The sequence below is a fragment of the Salminus brasiliensis genome, chromosome 4, assembly GCF_030463535.1.
Source record: "Salminus brasiliensis chromosome 4, fSalBra1.hap2, whole genome shotgun sequence".
NCBI lineage: Eukaryota > Metazoa > Chordata > Actinopteri > Characiformes > Bryconidae > Salminus > Salminus brasiliensis.
This window is the reverse complement of record NC_132881.1, coordinates 35,643,668-35,669,106: the sequence shown is the minus strand read 5'-3', so window position 1 is coordinate 35,669,106 and position 25,439 is coordinate 35,643,668. Positions and strand designations below refer to the sequence as shown.

The 25,439-nt window shown below is 38.5% G+C and overlaps 2 protein-coding genes across 2 annotated transcripts in view; both read right to left on the bottom strand.

Moving 5' to 3' along the window:
- The window catches only part of rhoua (ras homolog family member Ua), a 220,889-nt gene that overhangs the window by 178,292 nt on the left and 17,158 nt on the right, over window positions 1-25,439 (bottom strand). The gene's annotated exons all lie outside the window — the stretch shown is intronic.
- On the bottom strand, window positions 432-9,611 carry rab4a (RAB4a, member RAS oncogene family). The gene is made up of 8 exons (XM_072678218.1): window positions 9,460-9,611; window positions 8,502-8,582; window positions 8,285-8,399; window positions 7,236-7,298; window positions 6,979-7,133; window positions 4,554-4,649; window positions 4,317-4,460; window positions 432-1,387 (listed from the first exon to the last, which is right to left on the bottom strand). The coding sequence occupies exons 1-7, from the start codon at window positions 9,473-9,475 to the stop codon at window positions 4,345-4,347; spliced, it is 642 nt and encodes a 213-aa protein (XP_072534319.1). The 5' UTR covers window positions 9,476-9,611; the 3' UTR covers window positions 432-1,387; window positions 4,317-4,344.

Genomic DNA, 25,439 nt, shown 5'->3' with positions numbered 1-25,439 from the left:
ACATTCACAATAGGACATATCACAATATGATACTGGTTACAACACTATGATACCAAAAACTATAATAAAGTCTAGATTGGTCAGCAGAGTTTAGTTCTGCAGGCTGTTCTGGTAAACTAAAAGCATGCTTGAATATTTCTGATCTCACACACTAAATAAACCTAGATTTAGTGATATTGCTATTTTAAATGAGAGCTTTAATATGCAATATGTAATCTAATAATGTTAACATTTTGTAAAGCTCATTGCAGTGATTCTTTTAACTAGGTTGTTGTGATTGGAGAGGTCAAGGTTTTAAAAGAAGGATGGTTTAACAAAGGCATTTCATTAAGCTCAGATACATAAACTTGAAACATGTATGTTAAATAACATCAATATATAATATGACTATCAGAATTGGGCTCAAGCGAGGGTCCATGAACAAGTAGAAGGGATTGCTCAACACATTTCTTAAAACACTACAAACGGACCACAGAAACATTTCTGTTACATTTAAAAATGAAACACTACTTTTAATAACACTTTGCATGAGTCAATTCAATGAACAAATTCAAACAGGACACCAGCATGTAACTATGCTGTATAAGGTAATACTCTGTGCATCAGTGACTTCAATCTACATTGTCTTTAAATTTTCTTTACTGTGATATATGTATAGAAGAAGATAGGTGGATCTTTATATATACTGTGTTTTTACATTCCAGGTTTTTACAGTAACATAACTTTTCTGATATGATGTGCACCAGAAACATCAGGATAGAAGAACAGTGCATTCTCGCAGAAGACAGCAATATCTTTTTTTATAAAACATGGTATATTTCAGTATATTGCCCTTCCAGACCAAACGAAAAACCCAAAACATCGGTTATCTGCAGAGAGGGAGAGAATGTATGGAATAAAATGGTATCATGTCAGGGTAAAAACAGTGATCCTGACAAATGTCACTAATAAGACCTTTAAGTCAGCACTGACCGGATCCCGAGCTGATAAAACCTATTCGTTAAAGTTCTGGTAATGCAGTCCATAAAACATGCTACAAAGTAATGATATAAGCTCTTTTCTACACAAGATCTACATACGTTATAAGGTGTGTGTGTGTGTGTGGGGGGGGGGGGGGGGGGGGGGGTAGAATAGTACAGAGAGGGTTAAGATAGCTCAGTGCAGAACTTTCAGCAAGGGCCTAGATACACCATCCTCAGCGGGTATCTTTGCCTCGGCCCAGCGGGGCAGTTAACGTTTCCCAGGCTGCTCTGGAGCGCAGAGGCGTCCCAGGTTCTCTGGCACATTGGAACCGAAGTAAAAGGAAGGTGAGGGAAGAGCTGCTCCACTGTCTTGGACCTTTCACCCCATTCCCCACTGCTATCCTTCTTAGCTTCACAAAACCTGCCTGAGGAGCAAATGGGGGAACATTATGTTAAACCAAGAACAAGACAACAAATAGAGATCTGTACAACCACTACCATTAGCATTCACAATCAATAATAGCACTGAAATCTGTGTGAGTAATCAATACCTCTCACACACACACGCGCACCTCTAAACTTTGCAAATCCAATACTGAACGTTTCTTGCATTTGAAAGTTATCTGCCTAAATATGGACTGATGAAAGGCTCTAGAAATCCTTTCAAAGACAGCCTATTTAGTTCTTCAATGTTTTGCTCTTGAACAGAATCCTGTGTTTGTTTATTTGATATTGACTTTTATTTCATTTATGTCACACATAACATGGCAGGGCAGGTGAAACCTAAATCTGAACTGGTAGGAACAGCTGTTTTCGGTTTCTGCTACCTTCTTTGGTTAAGCAATACTGCCTTTATTTATCATCACCCGATGAAGGTCCGGTCTTATTTTAGAAGGCACTCATACACAAATCCAGATAATTCCAAAGAGTTCATAAACTTATTAGGGTACAGAATATGTTCTCAAAGACCTTTGGTAGTTGAAAATACTGTATGTGTCCAATAACAGGGTGGACACTTCTGGCTTTGAAAACCCAGGGCCTTAAACCCAGCAGGTTTACAGTTATAGAACTTCTATAAAAGGGTTCTATATGGCACAGAGGCCCCAAACAGGGGTATCAAATCCCAGTCCTGTGGGGTCATGGCCCTAATTAACATCAGCTAATTATCATGACCTTTATTCAGACATGCTTAAGGAGGGATAGCACTTAACAGGGCTGTGGCTCTTTAGGACTGGAGTTGTACATGTATTCTGACAATACAAGAAAAAAGCCTTTCTACCTGGATCCTTTAACAGTGTTAAAAATACTTCGAATAACTTGGCATGGTTTCTTCTTCCCTGCTATTTTACAACACTGCAGCTTCATTTCGAAAGGAATTTAGGAATTTGAAATGAGAATTTGCACCACTACTAATCGAGACCTTCTTATTCACCCCTGAGTATTAGGTTGTCCATGAGTATCTGCCTGTTAATTAGTCTTCTCCTTCCACAAATACTTTGGATCCACCTTAGACCTCTATTTCTGGTTAGCATTCCAAAGTAGCCAAATAAGGGACCTAAGAAACCTGCCGCGCTAAGGGTCTAAGAAGGACACAGGGTGTCTGGAGTTAAATATAACTGCTGCCCTGCACTGTTTTGTGTGTGTGCAGTCCAACTGATAAGTTCTTGGGGTGGCAACAAGGTTTGGGCAGCTGCTCTTTCTCTAGTAGGGAAAGAGAGTGAACCTGTGTGTGTGTGTGTTCATGTTTGGGGGAGTTGGGGAGGGGGATATGCTTAGCGTGGCTCAGCATCGCTGTGTCATCGGCACTCGGGCATGCAGAGCTAACTTGAGCAGGGCACAGGGGGCGTTAATGACCAAAATAGTCCCCAGTATCAAAGAGGACTCCTCCTTCCGAGAGCATGCCAAATACAGTACAGATGCTGTTGAGCTTCTACCAACATCCTTTTACAGACAAGAGGGAAAGGAAAGGAGATGTTACATAGAAATAGCAGTTATACTATTCATTTCATAACCTACTTATAACTGGTGATGGAGACAAATGGCCAAGAATTATTAGTATGTAATGTTATGCATCTGAAACTATTGTTTATTCTTTTAGATTTAAAAAGCTATTTTATTAATAGGAACTAAGTGTCAATTTGCTAAAAGACAGTTTGCATATACTGCAATGAAACATTTGGGTTTAGTAATTGTTTAACAAGGGTTCTAAACAAATTGTGTAGGTGCCCAAGACCTTTATACTGATGAATGTGATGAAGTCCAAAAAAGAGTGTATTTAAGAGTAGTTAAAAGTAGTCCCAAACATAGTGTATGACAAAAAAATCTCAGAAGACAAAATAAATAAATATTAAAATCCACATATTACATAATACACAGAAAACATAAAATAATATCATACATCAAAAAAGTATTCGAGATCCCTTTAAAATACATGTAATAATGTAATAATGCACAGTACATTAAGCAGTCTAAATCAGTTTAAAGGGGCACAGGACATCAACAGTAATTCAGCCATCCTCTGTGTTTTTTCATTCTGGATCCAATTCTTACCAGGCCAGAAAGTCTCAGCACTGCAATTATCATCTACAGCTACAGTCTCCTATTATTAAAATGTGCACCTAAATGTAATGTGTAATGTGTAATGTGAAAAAGAACTTTCTTACACCTGGTCACTTCATGCATTTTGATGTTTATGGTTATATCCATATAAATGCAGTGTGAACTGAAATGAGTGTAAACGCACCTAAGTTGCATATAAAACAGATACAAATCTGATCACTCAAACCACTTTAGGAGGTGGTCTGAGCCATATTTGACTCATGTTATAGCAGTGTACCAAAACTCTTCCCAGAAATAATTGCTACACAACAAGCAAATCTGCATATTCGGATTTCAGTCTGACTAACTGGAGACGCATTTGACTACCAAGTCAAAATGTAAATGCATGTCACTAAAATCTTATCAGGATATAATTCAGATGCATGAAGTGATCAGTTATAATCAGGTTCCAAATGTATTCCTTGTTAAATCTGTAAATATCTGTTTGCATGTAGCTTTGCTATTTTTAGAGAATATAGCATTCTAAAGGCTGTGCACAGAAAAGGAGGTACCCCAAAAGCATTTTGATCTCAACAATCAAAATACATCTAAACTGCATTAGAACTAAATACTTAATGTACTTTAGTAGACTAAGCTAATGAAGTAATTCAATTAAATATGCTAACTTGTTTGTTAACATGCAAATGTAAACATAAAAAGCTTAGCATATTATTTAACTGTTAACAACCCAAAAATGTCAAAGGTTTCATCTGCCAATTTTTTTTCTAATGAATCAAAAGTAATGTCTCCTCTCACCTGGCTGCTCATCTTTAGCCTCCGGGTGCTAACAGCCACACTCCTGCACGCTCTCCGCCTGAGCTCGTCTTGGGGAGCGTAGCTGCCGCAGTGCTGCATCACCATACTGTATTCCTGAACCCATCCTCTCTGGATCCAGCTCACCTAAGCACCACAGTCAAAGACCTTCACAACATGCTACACCACAGACATGCACTTACACTTCTTCTGTGACAGCTTTAGCTACTACAGCAGTACCTGATTCTATTTTGTTGAGGATTTTGCGAGCACACTGAACAAAGGCCTCCTCCACATTCTCCCCAGTTAGAGCACTGGTTTCCAGAAACATGAGTTCTGAAATGCACACAGATTAAATAATAAAGACAATTTTAATAAACACGGTACAATATCAGGCTTCTATTAGCCAGACTGATTAATACTTCATTACATGCAGATACATCTATACAGACAAAAGTATTGGAACACCTGCTCATTCATTGTTTCTTCTGAAATCAAGACTATAAAAAAAGTTTATCCTGTTTTTATTGAAGTAACAGTCTCATCTTTCCTGGGAAGGCTTTCTACTATGATGTGGAGCATTGCTGTGAGGATATGACTGCAGTCAGCAACAAGAGTGTTAGTGAGGTCGGGATGTTTAATGATTACCACCCCACCTCATCCGCATCATATGGAGCACATACGAGCACCATTGGTCCAGAGAACACAGTTCCACTGCTCCACAGCGCAATGCCAGGGGCTTTATATCCCTCTAGCCCACACCTGGCTTTGGCATGGTGCCAATAGGTTTATGTTTATTTGCTTCTATTGGCGCTACTTCTCTATATGGACACACTGTTTGTGTGTATTTCCACATCTGTATCAGCAATGGCTGCAACTTAAAGTAGCTAAATGCATTCATAAGAAGAGGTGTCCACAAACCAAATAGTGTACATTAGCACAAGACTACAAACATCAATCTAACTAACTGCATGTACACTAGCAGTGAATACTTTTGTCACAATCACACAAAAATCTTGTATCTCCAAAAAAGATCAACTTTACACGAGAAGTGGAAAACAATTCGATTGGTCCATTCATCATGAACTTTTAATAAGATGTAAAGAACAGCTGCCAGATTTAAATTATGTTGACATAAATACTCCTTTTTCTGTATGTCACCGCATCTTTTAAAGTGTATGAAGGGTTTTTGGCAGTGCTTGTCTCAGTAAATGTGTGTCTTACTGCAAGCCTACAGCGGCCTCTTGTGGTACAATGGGGGCCGAGAATAGTAATTTACAGTGGCCAGTCTTCTCTCTTAAGCCGAACAGGTGAATGAACTTAGTAAACTGGCACTCTGTGCTGTAGATGTGGATGGTGTACAGATGGGTGACAAATTAAATGGAAAAAGAATAACATGTAGATTCAGACTTGTATACTGCAGATACAATTAAGCAATTAACAGTCTTCCATGCAACAAAGCTTAACATGTCCAGCTGACATAGGGGGCTTTGACATAAAGGAAAAAGGAAAGGAAAATATTCATTATCCATGAAGGCCACAGGACTGTAAAGAAGGGTGTGGGGTTAGGGTTGCAAAGGGGTGGAAAATTTCAGATACATTTCCAGTAAATTACCAGTAACTTTCCATGGGAACTTTAGCTTGGGAATATATTGGATAATTTAAAGGAACTTTTATCAATCGTCATAAAATGTAGGTACATCGTCCCACACAGTTGAAAATCAGAAAAGCCTAATGAGCTAGTTTAGCGAGGTTAGCAGGCTAGCAAGAGGTTAGCTTACCAAAGCTAGCATAGGCTAGCTACCTATATTTTGTGCCTCAACAGGTTTTTGTAACCAAGAATTAATACTTATTAATTATGCATTATTAGCATAAAAAATTGTATTTTCCCACATGCTGGTGGTGAGTGTAAGGGACAGCTTTACTATTCAATCTTTTTTTGTGGTCATATCTAATTATTTTAGCCAAGATTATGCTTCAGTATGGTTTTTACCAACTATATGCAAGTTTCTCACCTTTAGCTTTGAATATTTCCATTTTATTCCCATTTATTTCTGTTAATTCCCATAATTATTCGTTAATTTCTGTTAATTCCCTTGGTAAATTTCCCAACTTTGAAAATTCCCAGAATTTCACAACCCTAGGTGGGATTTAGCTAGTTTCTACAAAATTACCTAGTCCTGTTCAACCAAACATGTCAGTGCAGGATGTGATCAGACTTTTGAGAACAGTCAATCCACAACTACACAGAGTGGGACAGACAAGTCATCCATCATCATAGTTTTCACAAGTGGGCGAGTGGCTTTGATCACTTTGATCGCCTTCATCCTATCATGAAACATTCATATCTTGTTGAAAGTGGTATCTTCCAGCCCCCCATCTACAGCAGACGAGGGGTCACTAAATGGTTGTATACATGAGTATAAAAACGGCGTATATCACATGCTATGGCCCTAACAGTCACCACATTACGATATAATTGAGCACTTATGGGAGTCTGTGGGTAACTTTAGACAGTGCTCCACCCATCACCACAAAAACACCAGTTAAAAAGAAATTCTAATACAGTACAAACATGTGAAGTCTGTTCTGTCAGTTCAACACCTTGTCAAAATATTTTCTATGTAATTTTTCTATCTATATACTCTTAACTGGGTAGACTCACCATTCTCTTGAGCAAAGCGGGATGCCTCCAGAAAGGTGACCTCACGATCAGCGTCCAGGTCTTTCTTATTGCCGCAAAGTATTATGACAATGTTCTGGCTGGCCAACATCCTGGCATCTGTCAGCCAGTTGGTCAGAGCATTGTACGTCTCTCGACTGACAAAAGACATGTAGATTAACCAAATGCTAAATAAATAAATTAATTAATTAATAATCTCACCCACACAAGAATACTGAAGAAACGTCTTTACACTGTACCTGGTAATATCATACACAAGGAGAGCTCCTGCTGCACCTCTGTAATAGCTTCGTGTTACAGATCTGAGGGGAAAAAGCAAGGATAATTATAATACTGATAAATAAAAAATACTCTGTCATGCCACTAATAATTAATAAGCACTAATAACTAGTTATATAATGCACACATTTGAAGAACAAGGTTAAAGATTGGCCTGCATTATATGACAACATTATTAACATGCGTTGGATCATGTGAATTGCTTGACTTGAAAATACCCATAGAAACACATCTGAAATATCTGACGATGTTCACAGCACACTGACTTAAAGGATTCATAAATCAAATGTTGCACAGCCATAGATGTATGTTTTGACAGCTGGTTATTTACCTCTGTGGTTATTCGAACAGCACCATATAAGCTGGACCTGGTTCAAGATGACATTGCTTTCGTAGTGTCCCTTTACCTATTCAGGCTCATTAGCACCAGCATCATAGTGATCAATCCAATATGAATGAACTGAACTAAGCACTGCGGTATCATTTAGCAGTCAAAGCTGAGGGCTGAATCATACATGTTTTCCTTCAGCCCCTAATAAACAATGATTTATACACCTAAGATCAAGTGTATGGTAGAACAAGCAGCTCTGTGTTGTGCTGCATATTGCAGAGCTGACATATGGTATGTGCTATAGGTTGTGCAGTAAGTTGGTTTCCACTCCCAGAGATGGGCAATATGACACCATTTCATAGTATTCTTATATGGCTTTGTTATAACGACACATAATGTCTTTTTTATTAACTTTTCTAGTACTTAAGGAACACCATGAAAATAAAAAGAATAACCTGTTTAACTGGGCGGAGTGCAACACCTTCTGAATACAAATCCCTGTAGTAATGGGACAGCATTTGGATATAAGGTGTGAAAATCTGCTGGTGCATTTTGCCTGTGCGTCATAAATAATATGTATTTAATATCAATTATTTACATGTATATAAATATGTGTGTGTGTAAAATATTTTAACCATACTGCCCTACCCGTGAGAAAAACGTGAGCCATGAACGCACCTGAAACGTTCCTGTCCTGCCGTGTCCCAAATTTGGAGTTTGACAAATTTGTTGACCACATTGATGATCTTCGAGCCAAACTCTACACCAATCGTATGGTTTGAGTCATCTTTGACTGAAAGAACAGAAAAGAACACAAGAAGACAAGGGGGTTGATTAAATGTTTGCGTTTAAGATGCACTTCAAGTACGATTATTATTATTGGAAACTGACATACATTTCTTCTCTATGAACTGGTGAAGGAGGCACGATTTTCCAGTTCCTGCATTCCCAATGACAAGGAACTTGAACAGGAAGTCTGAAGACAAAACAAGAATGTTATATATTTATAGCAGCTTTTGTTAACATACTGATCTACCAATCTCCATAGCTAGTGCTTTTCCTGCTTCATAGGAAAGATTCAACACACTTCTATTTGTTTAGAAATTGATCGGAAAAGCAGTCGATTGATGGCTGGTGTTGTGGTTTCTTTAACTGGAGCTATAAGACGAACACCGAACAGATCTTGGCTGATTGACTATCTCTGCTGTAAGGAGACATTTGTGTTAATTGGGTTGTTCAGTGCACTATTCTTTTAACATATCTAACTAATCAACTAATTTCCACGATGATTAAAACCAAAACTGAACACCAACCCAACTAACAACAAAACAGACCTGCACAAAACGAATATAGCAAGAAGTTACGTGGTTTCAGTCAGATGCTGCAGATACTACTGACCAGTGTACTGTTTACTAAGAATAGCAGAATGGAGCTAGCGAGCTATATGGGATGGGGCAACACACAGTAATGTCACTGAATAGACTAAGCTAGCTATATAGATAGCACTGTATGAGTAATTACAACTGACCCAGGCTTCGTTGCGCTACATAGTAATAGACAATCCTCTTTTAGCAAAGCAGTAGCTGATATTTAGGGCGTTCCTGTCCTGTCCTGTCCTCACACGGTTCACGATGGCTGTTAAATCCCGTATCCAGTGCTATCCACCTATCTAGTAAACAGCCCAGTGTTTACATGCGGCTGCTCCCCCCGGCCCTGGCTGCTAACGTTACATCTCAGCGCTTAGCCTGCAAAGCCTTTACAGCGATGGATGAGGACTGGACACCTGCTAAATCAACACAGTTTGGCGGTGAGAACTGTGACAGCACACTAATACACCAAACAAGGCTCCGTACCGTATGTCTCGGACATGGCAGACGCTGTGTTATTTCAGCTATGTTATTTATTTGTCTCTGTGCACTCCGAGAGGATATTAAATAAAGGGAAATCCCTCAGAGGGATCCGCGCATCCTGTCGGACTTCCCAGGCTGTGAACTTCCTGTAGAGATTTTCAGAGTAAAAGCCTGTGAGGGTGCAGCTCTGCAGCGAGAGGACCGGCTTCTGCCAGAGGCACAGATTACGGAGGAGACCACGATACAGCCTACAAAGACCCCTCTGGAAATTAGGCTCTACGGTCCATTTTTAAAATTTAGACGCTCACAAGTAAACTGTGATAAATTAAAAACTGTATCCATATTACAGAATTATGACTTACTTACGATAAGCATTTACCAAAAACCTATATTAGTGTTTATTGGGGCATCCATCCATTCGTATTTTAACAGTTTCGTGCATAAATTATGTAAAATAAACAAATACAAATAATGTATGCATAATATTTTTTACTCTGTGTAGAGTAATTGGAATAGTATACATTTAAGTACAATTATATTATTATATTATTATAATTTTATTATAATTTTAATGTAAATTTTTATATATATATATATATATGTGTGTGTGTGTGTGTGTGTGCTTTTGTATTATTATTTATTTATTTTTTATTTTTACGCATACAAATAAGACTGCACAGAGCTCTCTGCACCATGCTGCACTACCTCCTATCTCTTTCCATCCCTCTCTATGGGGAAAAGTACAATGTGTGTGGTAGACTGATGACTGAAAAGACAAAACAATATACAAATATAAATTATTTTAAAATGATTAAATATTTATAAAATTCAAAACATATTCATTATATAAAGGAATTCATTACTATTACAGTATTCTTTCTGTACTAAAATAACCATTTAAGTTGTACATATAAATATATGTTTGTCCTTTCATTTAATGAGGGGGTGACGTTTCTAGTTAGTAACTTTCTAGTGGACCAAATGATTAAACATGATCACAGGACAACTTTTAGCAACATTTTAGGCAGCTCTGCCCTACATGAACATATATAGGCCTTGTATCTGCAGACGCAGTGAAGGTAAAATAAATGTAGGAATATTTTTTATGTGACACAAAAATAATAATAAGACCAACACCTTTTTGTCATTTGATTGTCAGTATGATTTAGTATACCAAAGCCTGTGGCCGTATTTCTGCTACTTTCATCTGAGCAAAAAAACTGTACTGATTATAGTGATTAATGCTACATCAAAGGAATTGATCACACAATTCAGCTAACAAAGGGATTGCTATTAATAATATAATTTATATAACAAAAAATAAGTTTATAGAAAAGCCTAGAACCACATACTGACCATAAAAAGATAAGGATTATAATTTGTTCTCTTCTGAAACTTGATTCACTACTGGTTTATTAAAATGCAATATTTAGAGCCCCTGTATTTTTTCTGTTTGTTGGTCAGTCTGTTTTTTTTTTAACATATAGGCTCAAACACTCCTGATTCCTCACCTATTTCTCATATCTTAAGGACAGTAGAGTAAACGTTATGACCACACGGGGGTGGTAGTTCATCATGCGCTGGTCAAATGATTCACTCTAACTCTGCAACCAGGATTATATCCTACTGCTCAATACAGACATTTTTAGACATGCATTAACAAACAAATAACAGAATATAAATATGATAGTAAAGGTTGTGTTTAATATGTTTATCTTGAGTTCTAATATTTTAAATGGCCAAAATGAATAGTCCTGTGTAAACATTTGGGCACACTTGGTTAAAACCCTCTGTAGGCTAAACATAAAACACTAAACTAAAACTTAAAGTCTCTCAGTTCTTGTAATTGGATTTTTCCCCACTTTTTGAATATTGGGTCAGCTTGCATATGCATCTTGCTCAGTTCAGGTAGTCCATTGCTTCAGCCTTTTCTCAGACAGTTTGACATTTGCCTCTAGGATTTGCTTGTATTTGGTGAAATCCATTTTTCATTCCACCTGTCCAATATTGCCAATGCTACTGACAGCAAAACAACCCACAAAACATATTTGAAAAAAGTTATATTAATCTTTTCATCAGTCCACAGCACCTGTTTTTCAAAATTCATTAACAAGGTCATTAACAAAGTCTTTGTTAAAGAATATGTTTGTTCTAGCAACGCTGCACAATGATACAGTGCACTACCTTCTTGACATAGGTTAATGCAGGTTCATGCAAGTTCATGCAGGTTCTTGGAGGTTCTTGGAGGTTCTTGGAGGTTCTTGACAGTCTTGATTTCTTATTAGCAGTCATTTCATCTCATCTTGACCTCCATTTCAACTCTTGCCTGTTTTCTTAAAGCTCTGTTTGATTTGTGTGTTAGCACAAAGTTTGAAAAGGAAATTTGATTCACCTGAAAGTTCCTCATTTTAAATGGAGACAAACCTCAGGCCTTTGCAACACTTAGGGTACCCAAATGTTTCCACAGGCCACATATATGATTTAGATTTCTTTCTTTTTTATAAAATATTGTTCTGTGTTTGATTAGCAACAAAAGCTGTTTACTGCTTAATAATAAATGTATTATGTGGCAAAAGGCCAAAGGTGCCCACACTTTTGCATACGACTTTTAACCCCCCCTCCCTGCCATTTATCCATCACTTGTTGTTATGCAATGTTATGCAATGGTGTTCACAAAATGAAGGCTGCTGAAGTGTTTTAATGACATCAAGATTCTTCCCCTCAAAGGATTTGCTGGAGATACGTGTACAAGAGTGACGGAGAGTGATTGATTGCAGATTGCAGAGGTAAATTGCTTGCTGTAAATTGTAAGCAGTGTTGCATCACTGAATGACTCGTGGATGTCATCAATTGCATTTGTAATGGAGAGCATATGAGAAAAGCCAGAGTAAACCACTAACAATACTTGTGCGTGCATTGCATAATCCTTTCATGCAGTCAAATTCATGGATGAACACACTGGTAATTAGATATTGAACATTAAAAAATATCCCAGCACTGAGGGCCAACCAAAGGGAGGCATTTAAAGTCATTGTAGAATCATTGAAATGATGTCAACATGCACTCAAAGTGACCTTTAGTAGTATGAGACACTACATGGTTTTCCAGATGGCTGTGGATCATCGTTAGTGTTTCTTATTATAGATATCTCCTCTCCTTTCTTCTAACATTTCCTGTTTTGCTCATGCCCTTCCTGCCTGAATGTGTGATAAAGTGTATGTTCAAGAAGTCTACTGATGGTTCATTGAGCTTTAAAATGTGGTCATAGGTAAGGTTTCCTTCTGATGCACATCTTCTCACAGGTTTTTTGCTGTCATATGGGGGGTTTGGCCTTTCTGGATGGCATAAGAGCAGTTCATTCTGAGGGTTTTCTTGGACTTTCAATTCTTGGAATACTTTATTTGGCCAGGGCTACCTACACATTTGCATACAACTATATGGAAGCACAAGTTGTTTTATCAAATTAGGGTAGCATATAACCAGTCTAATTTCAATTTTAAAAAAGGGGTGTTTCAAAGGTTCAAGTAATGGCAGTGTTTCTATGTAGACCTGCTTAAATTGCAATAATAATAATAATAATAAATTAACCTTTTTTTCATTTCTTCACAAAAGGTTTTTGCTTGAAGTGTAGAAAACAAAATCTGAACACTCAAAAGAAAGTGTAATATAAAGTTAATGTAACTTAAGCATTAAAATAATGAATTGTAAATAAGTTTGTAAATAATTTCGACACCTGTGTACAAACAAAGAAGCAGGTGTAAAAGTAAGTGAGTAATGCAAAGTATTGTCTTTATCAAACAAAAACCTCAAATCTACAAAATATCAACTTCACAGAAGGATTTTGACACAATGTAAAGAACAACTGCCAGATTCAATTTATTTCAAAGTGGAAAACAGCAAAAATTGAGTTACAAAGTTTGTGTGACAGTAGCATGAGATATATTTTTATTAAATGCAAGATCTCAACAATTGTATACATAAGACTAAAAGTGTAACCCAAGATATTATGTACGTATTTTACGACTTACACTACAGCTCCTGTCCACTGGTGGCACTGTTAAGTTAAGTTTAGGGTTGGGGTTGGGGTTAGGTTAGGTTTAGGTTATGGTAGGTTGAGTTTAGGTCTACGCTGAGGTGTAGGTTCAGATAATAAAATGACATGGGTTAGGGTGATGGTTAGGTTAAGGTTAGACAGGTTTAGGAGCAGTAGGTTTAGGTTTAGGTTTAGGTTTTACTTATAACAGTAACAATCTAGAACATTTAGATGTAGTTGCATATATGCAAGAAAAAACTCCTTCCTCATTGTCATTGTGAGTTGGTTATATGAACTCAGGGGGCTTCAGCCTTCACTGGAGTGACTTGCTATCACTGGAGCACAATGGTAACCAGGAAGAAGGAAAGGGAACTGTCCTTGAAATCTAAAAATGTCATCACGCTGTCCGAGTCAGGATGTTATTCTGAAAAATGGGAGTTATTTTTTATTTTAGCTTAATCCAGTGAGCAGAAGAACTTGCATCTGTGCCAGGTTCAGATTGTGGGACACGCAACAGGACAGAAAAACATTTCAAATGCTGTCGTGACAGGAGCCTAAAATGGTCTTCCTCTTTATGGTGATATGTCTGCACAGCCACATACTGAACACAATGACCACCCCCCCCCCCCCCCCCCCAAAAAAAAAAAAAAAAAACATTTTTAAAAACCTCTTGTTTGGATGCAGTTTATTTGCAGTGTACTAGATTTTTAATGAAAGGCTTAATTTAATGAGAGTTCTTTTGGCAAGTTGTTTGGATCTAATATAGGCCATAAAACACTTCTTTTGAAAGTAATGACATCAACAGGAGAATAACACCCAACATTTCCATGGCTCCGGTTAGAAAGGCTCTAACCAACATATGGTTTGTTAGTTTAAAGAGCGAGGAGGCCTTGGGAGGCTGTACATTAATGGTGTAAGCTTTGACTGGGCTGGCCTGCTAAAGGCAGGATCAGTGCCATAGTGTTTCTCTCCCTTCCAAACACAGCAGGCCTCTTTAGGCCTGTTTATCCTATAGATGGTTTCCTCTGCTGGCTCAGACAGAGTGGAAACCCAGCTCACAAGCCCTCTGACAAACATCAACGGCAAACACCCTGAATGTTGTCCTTATATTGAGGCCAGGAAGGTCCAGGGCTAAGAGTTAGGTGATAGTCCAAAAGGGGAGGGGTAGTGTACAGTGTGGCCAGACATTACTCTAGACTGAGTAAGCAAACAACATGTACAGCAGCCTACTGAGGGTAGAGAAACTACGGCCTTTGTTTTAGTTTGCTATGGACAATTTATACTATTGGAAGACAACTAATTTTAGCAGTATAGTTGAGAAATGATCATATCATGATGTGATTTCCAGATGGGAGCTGAGTGATGGAACACTGGAAAAATCTGGCGGAGAGTAGGTCTTTTTTTAGTTTTTTTAAGTTTTTGAGCTTGAATATTAGAAAGAGTTTATAATTTGTTTAACTTTGTATTTCTAGGTTCATGTATCTTATGTGCATCAATATATTGAATTAACATATTTATGTTATTATTATTATTATTGCTAATAATACTAATGCTACTAATAATAACAATAACAATAGTATGGTAGTAGTGTTATTATGTGTAAAAACCTCAAATGCAACAAGTAAACAATAGAGCGATATAAATGCCATATTTAAAGAGACATAAAAGTCAGTGTTCATATATATCATAAAAATACTTAATACAATTCATAATAGTCTCTCTCTCAAAGATGCATTTGACAACCAAAACTCCTCGCAGTATGCCCAAAACACCAGTAATAATTGGAGTGCGACGAGCACATTTGCATGTTTGACGTCCCACACAGCAACACGGCTAAAATCTTATCAGGATACAATCAAGATACTATTCACATAAAGTAACCAGGTGTAAACAGGGTCTTGGGTTCTGTAGTGACTAAAACAAAAGCCAATAATGAAAAAACAGTAAATATTAGCCAATATTAGTCAATATTCAGGTCCAATGCTGGTCAGTGTGTACAAAGACGTTCCCCTGCAGTCCTATAGGGTAAGCTGTACTTGAGTTGCTTTGACCTGATACTCCTTCTTAAGTTGTTTTTGCCAGGCTCCATTTGCTCCTACCTGAGTCATTGTTACACTAAAGAAGCAACACTTGAGTATGGGTTTAGGCCACACTACCCACTTCTGGTCAAAGTTTAAGGTGCTTTATCAGGTGGCTTGTGATTGTCCATAAATTACATCATGCTGAAAGCTTTTTTTGTTCTGTTCTTTGACAGATAAATGAATTGGCTGTGGCTGGAAATTATTTTATTTGTGTTTTAATTTGGAGTCAGCAATCAAGTCTAATAATGGGTCTAATAATAATTTTATTATTTTAATGAAAGTAGTTTTCCCAGTCTCTCTCAGTTACTGCACATTGCAGTCTTTCACTGATGGTTCTGGCCTCAATTAAACTCTGCCTGGTTGGCAAGACATGCCACCTATGAATCTAGTTCTGATTGTCTCTACAGCCCCCCTTTGAAAGTGATCTGTATCTGATGAATGTGGTTTTCATTTAAAATATTGTATAGTCAACCAGCCATTAGAACTTCTTTCATAATTTTGTATAAATATTGTGTATGAGAGCTTGGAATACATGTGCATATTAATTAGCTTCTGAGTATTTCTTGCTTTCTTGCAGTCTACAAGTGAGAGTGTGAGCTTTATAATGTAAGTTCTTCAAAATGAGGTCATGTTAGTTACAAGTAATGGCCCTTGAAACTACATGCCATCAGAATTTCCTTTACACAACAGAGAAACTCTCAGTGTGTATGTACAAAGCCCAAGCTGAAAGCTTTCTTTCAGGCAACATTGCCTCCACAGCACTTCATGGTACACAGAGTTCAGCATTGTTCCCAGCCCATCACTATTGGAGACAGACAGCCTGAGAGGCAGCGGGCAGAGCAACAGGAGCGAGGGAGGGAGGCTTGCAGAGAGAAGAAGAGAGGGGGAGGGACTTGGCTCTTTTTTGATCACTCCAGCGTTCACTAAACAGGCACAAAAGGCGAGCTGCGATCACTCTGCATGTCTGCTGTGGGTCACTGCGAGCATTCATGGGCCCTATGGGAACACCAACACTGCTGAGCCTCAAACACTCAACTCTGGATCTGAAGACAAGGAGGACTTACCAAGGCACTGAACAGACGTCCGTCACTTATTAGGTCGACCTGCTGAATTAATTTATGCAGTCATTAAAATGTGGTTATCTCAGACCTTGGTTTATCATTGGTAATGATAGCTGACTTGAAGCTGATATCAGATGATGTCTGATGTTTTTCACTTCAAACTGATTCTTGATTCAAGAATTTTACTATCTACTAATTGAGATGATACTAATCTCTGTAATCATGCTAAGAGCAGGTGTACGATTTCATTGTACATGGATAAAAGTATTGGGACACCTGCTCATTCATTCTTTCCTCTGAAATCAGTGGTATTAAAAAATAGTGTATCCTGCTTTTGTTGGGGAAACTGTCTCTACGGTCCAGGGAAGGCTTTCTAGTAGATTTTAGAGCATTGCTATAACGGTTTGATTCATTTGATTCATACATTCAGCAACAAGAGTGTTAGTGAGGTCATGATGTTGTATGATCACCACCCCACCTCATCCCAAACTCCCCAACTTGTGCCAAAAGTATTGGCTGGAGCATTCTCCAGAAAACACTGCTCCACAGCTTAATGCTGGGGGAGGTTAGACCCCTCAAGCCCATGCCTGGCATTAGGTATGGTCCCAATAGTTTCATGTTTATCTGCTCCAGAGAGTCCTATTTTGTTGACAATCCTTATCTGCATGTGTGCATTTGTTTCAGCAGTGGGTGCAACTTAAAATAGCTGAATACATTAAAAGGATGTCCACAAACATTTAGTGATATAGTGTCAGAGTATATAGTTTCGAAGAATAAAGTCTGATAATGTGTAGAAGTTAGCTTCACATTAATCAAGTATGAATTTAAATGATTGAACTCATGTTGGGCCCAAGTTACATCTATGTGATGATTTACAAGCAAAGTTGTATCACACAAACAAGGTGAAATATGATTAATATATTAGATTAAAATATAGATCAGACTCACAGTAGGTTTTAGCGGGGTAGATGTAATGTAAGACAGATGGGATTTGTCCAGCCAATTCAAACAAAGTAGGTGATCTGTGTATTTTCCCCAATTTATCTCAGATATCCAGTGTTGAACTGCCTGGATGTGTACATTCATGTTTAGTGATGACACACTCAACAGCAATAATTGCATGGTGCTTGTACAATAGGAGATGAGCTTAGGGACATTGCTCCTGGACAATCCTCTGTTTCGGCTGAAGTTATCCAACATTACTGAGATATCCTGCTTTGTGGAACACCTCTCTGTTCTCCAGGTCAGAACTGCTCTGGTCCAGGCCATGTCCTCTGCCTTCCAGGCCTCTCATTACCTCACACTTTCACTCAAACAGGGCAGCGCCTTTAAACTTAGGGGCTGCTGGCTGGTCTTGTTCAGGACCAAAGACACCATGATAAATGGACTCAGCCTGTGACAATGTGCACGAGCTGAATACACATCCCTCTAGAAAAGTGGCCTTATTCAAGTGGCCGTGGACTGAATGCTAATGGGGTGAGTGCAGCTGTCAGAGGGAGATCCACAAGTCAATTGTGTCAGTGATGACCCCACCGCGCCTCCATGGGGACTTTTTTCTGATGGCAGGTCTGGGCGGTGAAAAGACTCTGTGTGCATTCCCGCACAGAGCAGCCGCTTTGTCATCTCCCCCCACATGCTCAAGCTCATGGTTAGTATTTTCTCTCATTAAAATTTGCTGAGTTAGCATTTTTCTTTCTCTTCTTGAATAACTAGAAAATGTATTAAAATGTAGATGCTGTATCGGTGATCACCTACCTTTACCACATGCATGCAATGACTCATTAAAGCTGAATGAGATGAGGATAAATTGGAGGAAATTATAGTTTAATGGAAATAAAAAATTAAGGGTTGTCATCATTCACATATTCCTGGAAATCCCTACACTGGAAATGATACTACTACAATATACTACTATAGTTTAAAGAATTTTGAATCAATAACAAATAAATATCAAATTTTATAAATAACACATATTAACTTTGGTCACTATCCATACTTTATAAACGTCACTAATCTGAATAGCAATGGTATTAACTGATTTATAATGTGACATGATACAAAGAGGGGGGCATCACAGAAGAATATTTGTCCTTCTTAGACACAATGTCTAGTGACAGCTTTACAGCTATATTCATTTGCATAACTATATGACTACCAAATGCCCATTAAAGTCCCTGAATGTCTGAAGACAAAAGCAAGGTTACATTGAACTGAATATTTACATTTAGGGGCACTATAAATTATTTCCTTTTTAGAATGAATACACAGACCACATAGGTGTAGACTTTCATTATGGTCCTAACTCTGCAGATCTTTCTGGTTGGTATTGTGTAGTGAATTTCAGATTCCCTGCCTTGGCAAAAACACATTGCTGTGCCAATAAGAGTTTTAAGGAAAGAGTTTTAATGTTGCTTTTGTCTACATGTTTAACATAATTCAACAGTAAGTTACTCTGGATGCAGCAAATGCAATAAATGTAATTCAGGGACTGCCCAATGGTTCTGCCCAATGGACAGCTGTCAATGGTTCTATAAGCCTTTAATTGGCATTTAACTAGCATCACAGTATCATTCTTGTGGCACCTCAATGGCTATTGATGACAAGGTTGTGGGTTTGATGCCCAGGCTCTGCAAGCTGCTTGAGAAAGGCCCTCAACCCTCTCTGCTCCCTGGGTACTGAAGTAATGGCTGCCCAACACTCAAAGCATGTATGCTCACTGTCACTGTATGTGTTTGTTCACTGCTCGTATGGGTTAAGGGCAGTGGCCAAATTCCATCTGTGTTCAACCCAAAATGGTGAATAACGTTGTTGTGTCATGCCATTTTTTTCATGTTGAGGTATTGTGTTTTAGTGCAAGCGGAAAGCAGTGGCATAAATAATATTTACTTCTGTATATATATCATATAATATGTATTTCTGTGTGTAACACACAGGGATTAGAACATCAAGGGTCAGGCACTTCACTATAGCATAAATATTATTTCCATATTCCTATATTTCAATAGCAGCTACTTTAATTTTTACCTATTGCTGACACAGATGTGCAAATGCACACTCATAGCTTGCCAAGTCCAATAGTTAGCAGACCCGTTTGTTATTACTGTGATGTAGTCATTAATAAAAAATAAATAATAATAAATTAATAATAGCATGTAATGTAGTGACTGAGCTACACAATAGCTACTCAGCACTTTGAAAATAGCCCAGCAAAATGATCCAACTGACTCAACTCAGTAATATGGTATAAAAAATAACCTATTTTTAGAGTGCAAGGACTGTACCATCTGTACCAGCTGCTTTAGGTCATGGACAGCATTTGTTGTCTTTTCTCAACACAAAGGAAGCTTTTTCCTGAGCCTAACCTTCAAATTAATTTTTAAAACAATTGAGTTGGACCTGTGAACAAATCTGTAACTTGTACAAGACCTCCAGACTATAAAAATATCCAAAACAATACAACTTTACAATCACTTTGTGACTCAATATGTCTGCTTATAGGTGAACAAAAACAACAAAAGTCTCAGTAAAGCATGACCCTCACAGAGACATCTCTTTAAAAATGAGCAGATTAATCTGTTCAAATCAGCCACACAGCCTACATGGCCTCTGTGGTGGACTAACACCACCAGTCATAATTAAATGCTGTGTGGCAAGCACCCAGTGGAGCACCAGAGCATGTTGTGTGGGTGATGTAAACACCATCTGTGAGACAACAGAGATTTCACAAGATTAGAGAGACTACCCACACTGTGTACCTAACTGTACCTAAACTGCCCATTTAGTGGCCACCGGCTTTTCATTCACACACAGATCATCTATTGATCTTGCTTCAGGCAGTGCAAGGCCTGTACAGTCCGAGTGGGCAACCACTGCCGCACTGCACTGATTGCAACAGACTAGCCTGTAATAATCTTAAATGGCTTAGTGCACACACTCTTATGTATATTCCATGTACATGTGTATATTGCATATGTATATTTAGTCAGTTATTCTGCTCTTTATTATTCTATTTAAAAAGAAAAAATAATTGCTAAATATTGTAAAATTGCAAAAAAAAAAAAAAAAAAAAAAACCTTTTAGATTTTAGATTGACTTTCATTCAAAGCTCAAAATGGTTTTGCTTTCTCCTGTAAAGTCACCATTATGGAGATACATGTTTTTCATTGGACAGTGATTTATGTAAAATCAAATAATATTAAGATTCACACCAGCAATGATTATGCAAAGTGTGACTACACATATATTTGGCAGATCAACTGTTATCCAGTCCCACAACATAGTCCTTCCTGATCCACAGGCCCTGAGCAGCCCTGTCACGTAAGCTGGAGCATTCTCCAAGCTCAATCTGATTATTTAAACAGTGTGAAGTGTGTGTGGGGCATCTGATGTTCAAAAGAAAACAGGACATTTACTTTCAAGCTGACGTCATTCAGTAGAACTGTGATCAGAGTATCTAACCGAAAAAAATGGGCTCTGTGATGGGACGAAATGGCAAAGGGAGGAAGGAATCCAGCAGATAAGGCACATGGAAACTAAAACACACTCCTTATCTCACGGAGGACGTGCTTGGCTCCATCATCCTGCTCCCAGCTCACTGATCTTCAGGTCTTCATTGTTCTGATCTACTTGTCCATTCAGAGAAAGGCTGGGAGATAGAAGTATACACAGATATGACACGCAACCCAAAACAACAGTCAGCTTCTGAGGAATTCAAGTTGTCTCTGCTATGCTCAGTAAAGATGGAACCAAATTTGTGTTGGCAAATACCATGGAGTCTACATGTGCATGACCAATGCAAACACTAATGATTTAATAGCATAGTTAAATGTTTTTTTGACAACATGGTATGAACTACAGCATCGCATTTGTGCCACTTATGTGTTGTATTTTTCCATATCTGCTGCTAAACCTGAATTTTTTTTATAATTATTAAACATGCCCTTGGTAAAATTGAATAATAAGATATAATGAGTAAATAGAAGAGACAAATTGTGAACCTAATGCACTGTTGTTTTCTCTTTCAAAAGCAAAACACACGTAAATATAATGGATCTGTTAAACGAACCAATTACATAACCCCCTGTTTCACAACAGTCTTGGCTCATTTCATTTACAGCCCAAAATGTACATACATCCAGCCCACTAGTGAAGGCTTTTTGAGGTTAAATGCAACGGCTACCTTTGGAGAACATGGAAACGAGACTAAAAAGGCTAACAGTAGCTGACAGGTCAAAGCATTGCTCAAAGGAGGGTCACAGGGAAGCAGATGAAGCTGGATGGTGGCAATGACCAGCTGAGGAGAGCAAACAAGTGAGCGATTGGCAGCCAGGAAGCTAGTCATGCGCCACAACCAGCCAGCCAGGGAGAGCAAGTGAGCGGACACAGTTAGGTGAAGCATATACTTGATCCCTGTACAGTCACTGTGCAGGAAAAAGCTAACCCCCCCCCCACCACCACCACCACCACCTAACCACAGTGTGAAATCTGTACTCTGTGTGACAATTCGAAAAATATGGTATTTGCTTTAGTGCTTTAGAAGACACATTAGCATGCTGCATTTTCCCAGAGCAGGACACAGATCATTAAAACAAGACAAGTAAATGTCACATTCAACTGATTATACACAGTTGGATGGAACAATGTATGACACAGTCTGTCAGATTGATTAGTGGACAGTGAAAAGTTAATGCATTGGACCTGGATGACTTTTAGCTGAGATTTCCATATGCTGATATATTCTACTTGGCTGCTTGTCAAGCATTGCATAATAGTCCTCCTGGTATAACTACATATGCTGTTTTGTTCTTGCCTCAGGGACTGTTGTGACTGGAACCTGGATAAAAATGATTTCCCAGAAGTCTTAGTTGTATAATCCTACATAAAAAGGTTGTTGTTTGGGCCTTGTCATTTTATCAGAAACTGAAGGTGTCAAACAAAGAATGTTATTTGGTCTGTGCAGGTTAATCTCCTTCATCTCTCTGAAAGTCTGGAATTGCATGTTATGTGTGTATGTGTGAGTGAGAGAGATAGAGAGAGGGAGAGAGAATATGTGTGGCATATCAAATACTACTAGCATGAAAGCCATACAACTGCCTCCTGCAGATCTACAGGCTCTAAGCCAAATTATTTATTACTAGCACTTCATTCAAACCATGTTTTGCGATGCAGTGAGTGCAAGTCTCCGGTTCTCTTGCCAACTCTTGCCTGCTCTTCGTTTCACAACACTGCTGGCCCCACGCTGGCTGCTCTGCTTATGTCACAGCTCTATTATCAGTGCAGATAACAGCTGCTCCTCTCTTTCCTTCACAGAAATATGCTGGATAAATACCGGATCTGGGCACGGCCACACTAACGGAACTCTATCGTACAGAACATGTGACAAATAGGATAAGCAGAGGACAATAAGAAGAGGCGTGTGGAAAATAGCTGGTGGATTCAAATTCCATTACATGCAGCAGCCGTAATGTCCACAAATCTGTCTCTGTAGATTACGAGTTTTTAAATGGGAGGTGTATTAACCAGAGCGGTTCAGTTCTGGGCAAAAAAAGCAAACTGGTTTCTTTCTATAACAATGCAAAACTTTAAAATATACTTATGGCTTATCGCCTCAGTTAATTGATACAGATTATACAATCAGTTTGTGTCGTATTTTAGATCAACAGTTCGGGGATCTAATAGAACCTCCTGAAAGTGGTTTAGTAGTAACTGGACGTTGTCTTAGTGCAGCAGCTGTACTGATCAAGACCTTCAGCTGTGTTGATCTTTGTATGATAAAAGTAGCCCCCCACCCAAAAGCCAAACAAACAGTGTATCAGCAGAAGCTGCAGAATTCCACCCTGTTGAGGGGGAGTCATGACCTAACACTGACCAGAGCCTGCGTTTCATCATCATGAGATCACATAGTCCACATGAGAGAGAGAGAGAGGCAGTGAGAGAGCAGCAGAAGTGTTTTAAGCCCTTTAAACAGAGGTTAATTTTATTTTATTTCTTTACTTTATTTCACTCTTCCTATTGAATCATAGCATCTCTAAAAGCTTTGAAATAACATTAAAGAATCTAGGTTCATAGATTTTCATCATGAACTACCATGATTAAGAAGACAAAGTATATGAATATCATTCAGATTACCGATTTCACCTTTTATACAAACCAGCATAGGGCTCTGTGCCTCTCAAACAAATAAAAGATTGGCATCGACAGCATTTGTCACAGTTCACTTTAAATACAATATCAACTGCCTTGCAACACCATAATTACCAAGAGCACCATCCCAACAACCAGCACCTGCAATTCCACAGCAATGGTATAAAAATGGCTTAGCAGTGGCTTAGAACTGGAAACAATCTTGCAACCGACTTTCAACCACCAGGAATATCGTATTAACTGTCTAGTGATCCCCTTTGCAACCATTTAGTAACACTCAGGCGACTAAAGAGCTCTAACTGTGCACGTGTTCTGTATTTTCTTAAGGAATTCACCTTTCTAGCTCTATTTTGTTGTTGTTTTTTATTGTTATATGCTGTTTTTTGTGAAAGCATTTGTACTGCATTGCAGTTCGTCACATGTCTGACTTTACAATTTCATTTTAGATCAAAAGGATCCCAAAAACAGAAGATTAACTGCAGTTGGCCTGCATCCAAAATGACTTATAATTTAATCATGCTTTTGTAAGAGTATTGTATGCTATATTTAAAATTGTGAGTATCTTGAATGTAGTATTAGGAGTCTCACCCAAGCACTCTTCTTGGAGAGCACAGTGTCTTACCCTGGGCGGAGAATTTAACCCCATTTCACCACAGTGCTGTTACCATCTGGGCTATAGTAAAGAATATAGACTACAGTAAAGATGTTCCACTGCTGACAGTGAAAAGTGATTTTACTTGTAGTACTGAAGTAACAACAGATTTACTGCTTTAGGATACTCTTCCCCCTTCAGAGAGCAGATCCATACAGTCAGGAAACAATTTATACTCATTTCATTTGAAAGTTCACAAACAGTGATTCTTAAATGGACGTCATCTCAGCAGTAATGGTACTAATTTATGCCTTAACTATATTAAACACATTAAAGGGTCACAGAGAGTGTGAAGCGAGCCCCACCAAAACGTCTGTCAGGCCAAGCAGATATTTATGTGGAGGAAAGTGAATCACCATTCCCAGAAAAACACTCACTGCTTTCACATTGTGTCAGCAGAGAAAGGCTGAAAACAAGACAGAGTGTGTGGAGTGGTGCCAGATGCTGCCTGGAGCAGGGCCAGTTGTGAGCAGAGGGAGAGCGGAGGCTTCCCTCACACAGCAAAGCAGACCGAGGCGTACCAAATCAAACACATCTAGGAGAAAGAAAAAGACAAGAGGGGACACGTTTACAAGACTTGATCATTTGGTATTTCACTCTATAGCTGATCTAGCTCACAGAAATCTGATGCACCCATCGCTGTACAGGAGGCAGAGCTGTCGTCCTCTGCTCTTCTGCAAAAAAGTGCAGGTCAGTCTAAACCTGCAGCGTGGTTTAGCCCAAGTGGAAGTGACAGGGGGAAGTGAGGAGGGGGATCATTTTTTGAATTAGGGTCTGCTGTCTGTAGTTGAGCAACGACAGAAACACAAACAGAGGCAGAGGTCAGCAGAGATCAGCATGCTCAACAAAAGGCTTCCACCACTCAATACAACAAACTAGAGAAAGATTTGCAAACAGCTGTGGCTTTAGAGGCAAATGCTTTTTTTTTTGGAGGCTTGCTGCCACACACATGCACACACACACACACACACACACACACGCATACCTTTTCATTAAATGGACATGAAACCAAA

Coding starts and splice junctions, on each gene's coding strand:
- rab4a (XM_072678218.1), bottom strand. Junction 8,400..8,501: donor CCAGTTCATAGAGAAGAAAT/GTATGTCAGTTT, acceptor CTGTTCTTTCAG/TCAAAGATGACTCAAACCAT. Junction 7,134..7,235: donor CTTGTGTATGATATTACCAG/GTACAGTGTAAA, acceptor GTCTTTTGTCAG/TCGAGAGACGTACAATGCTC.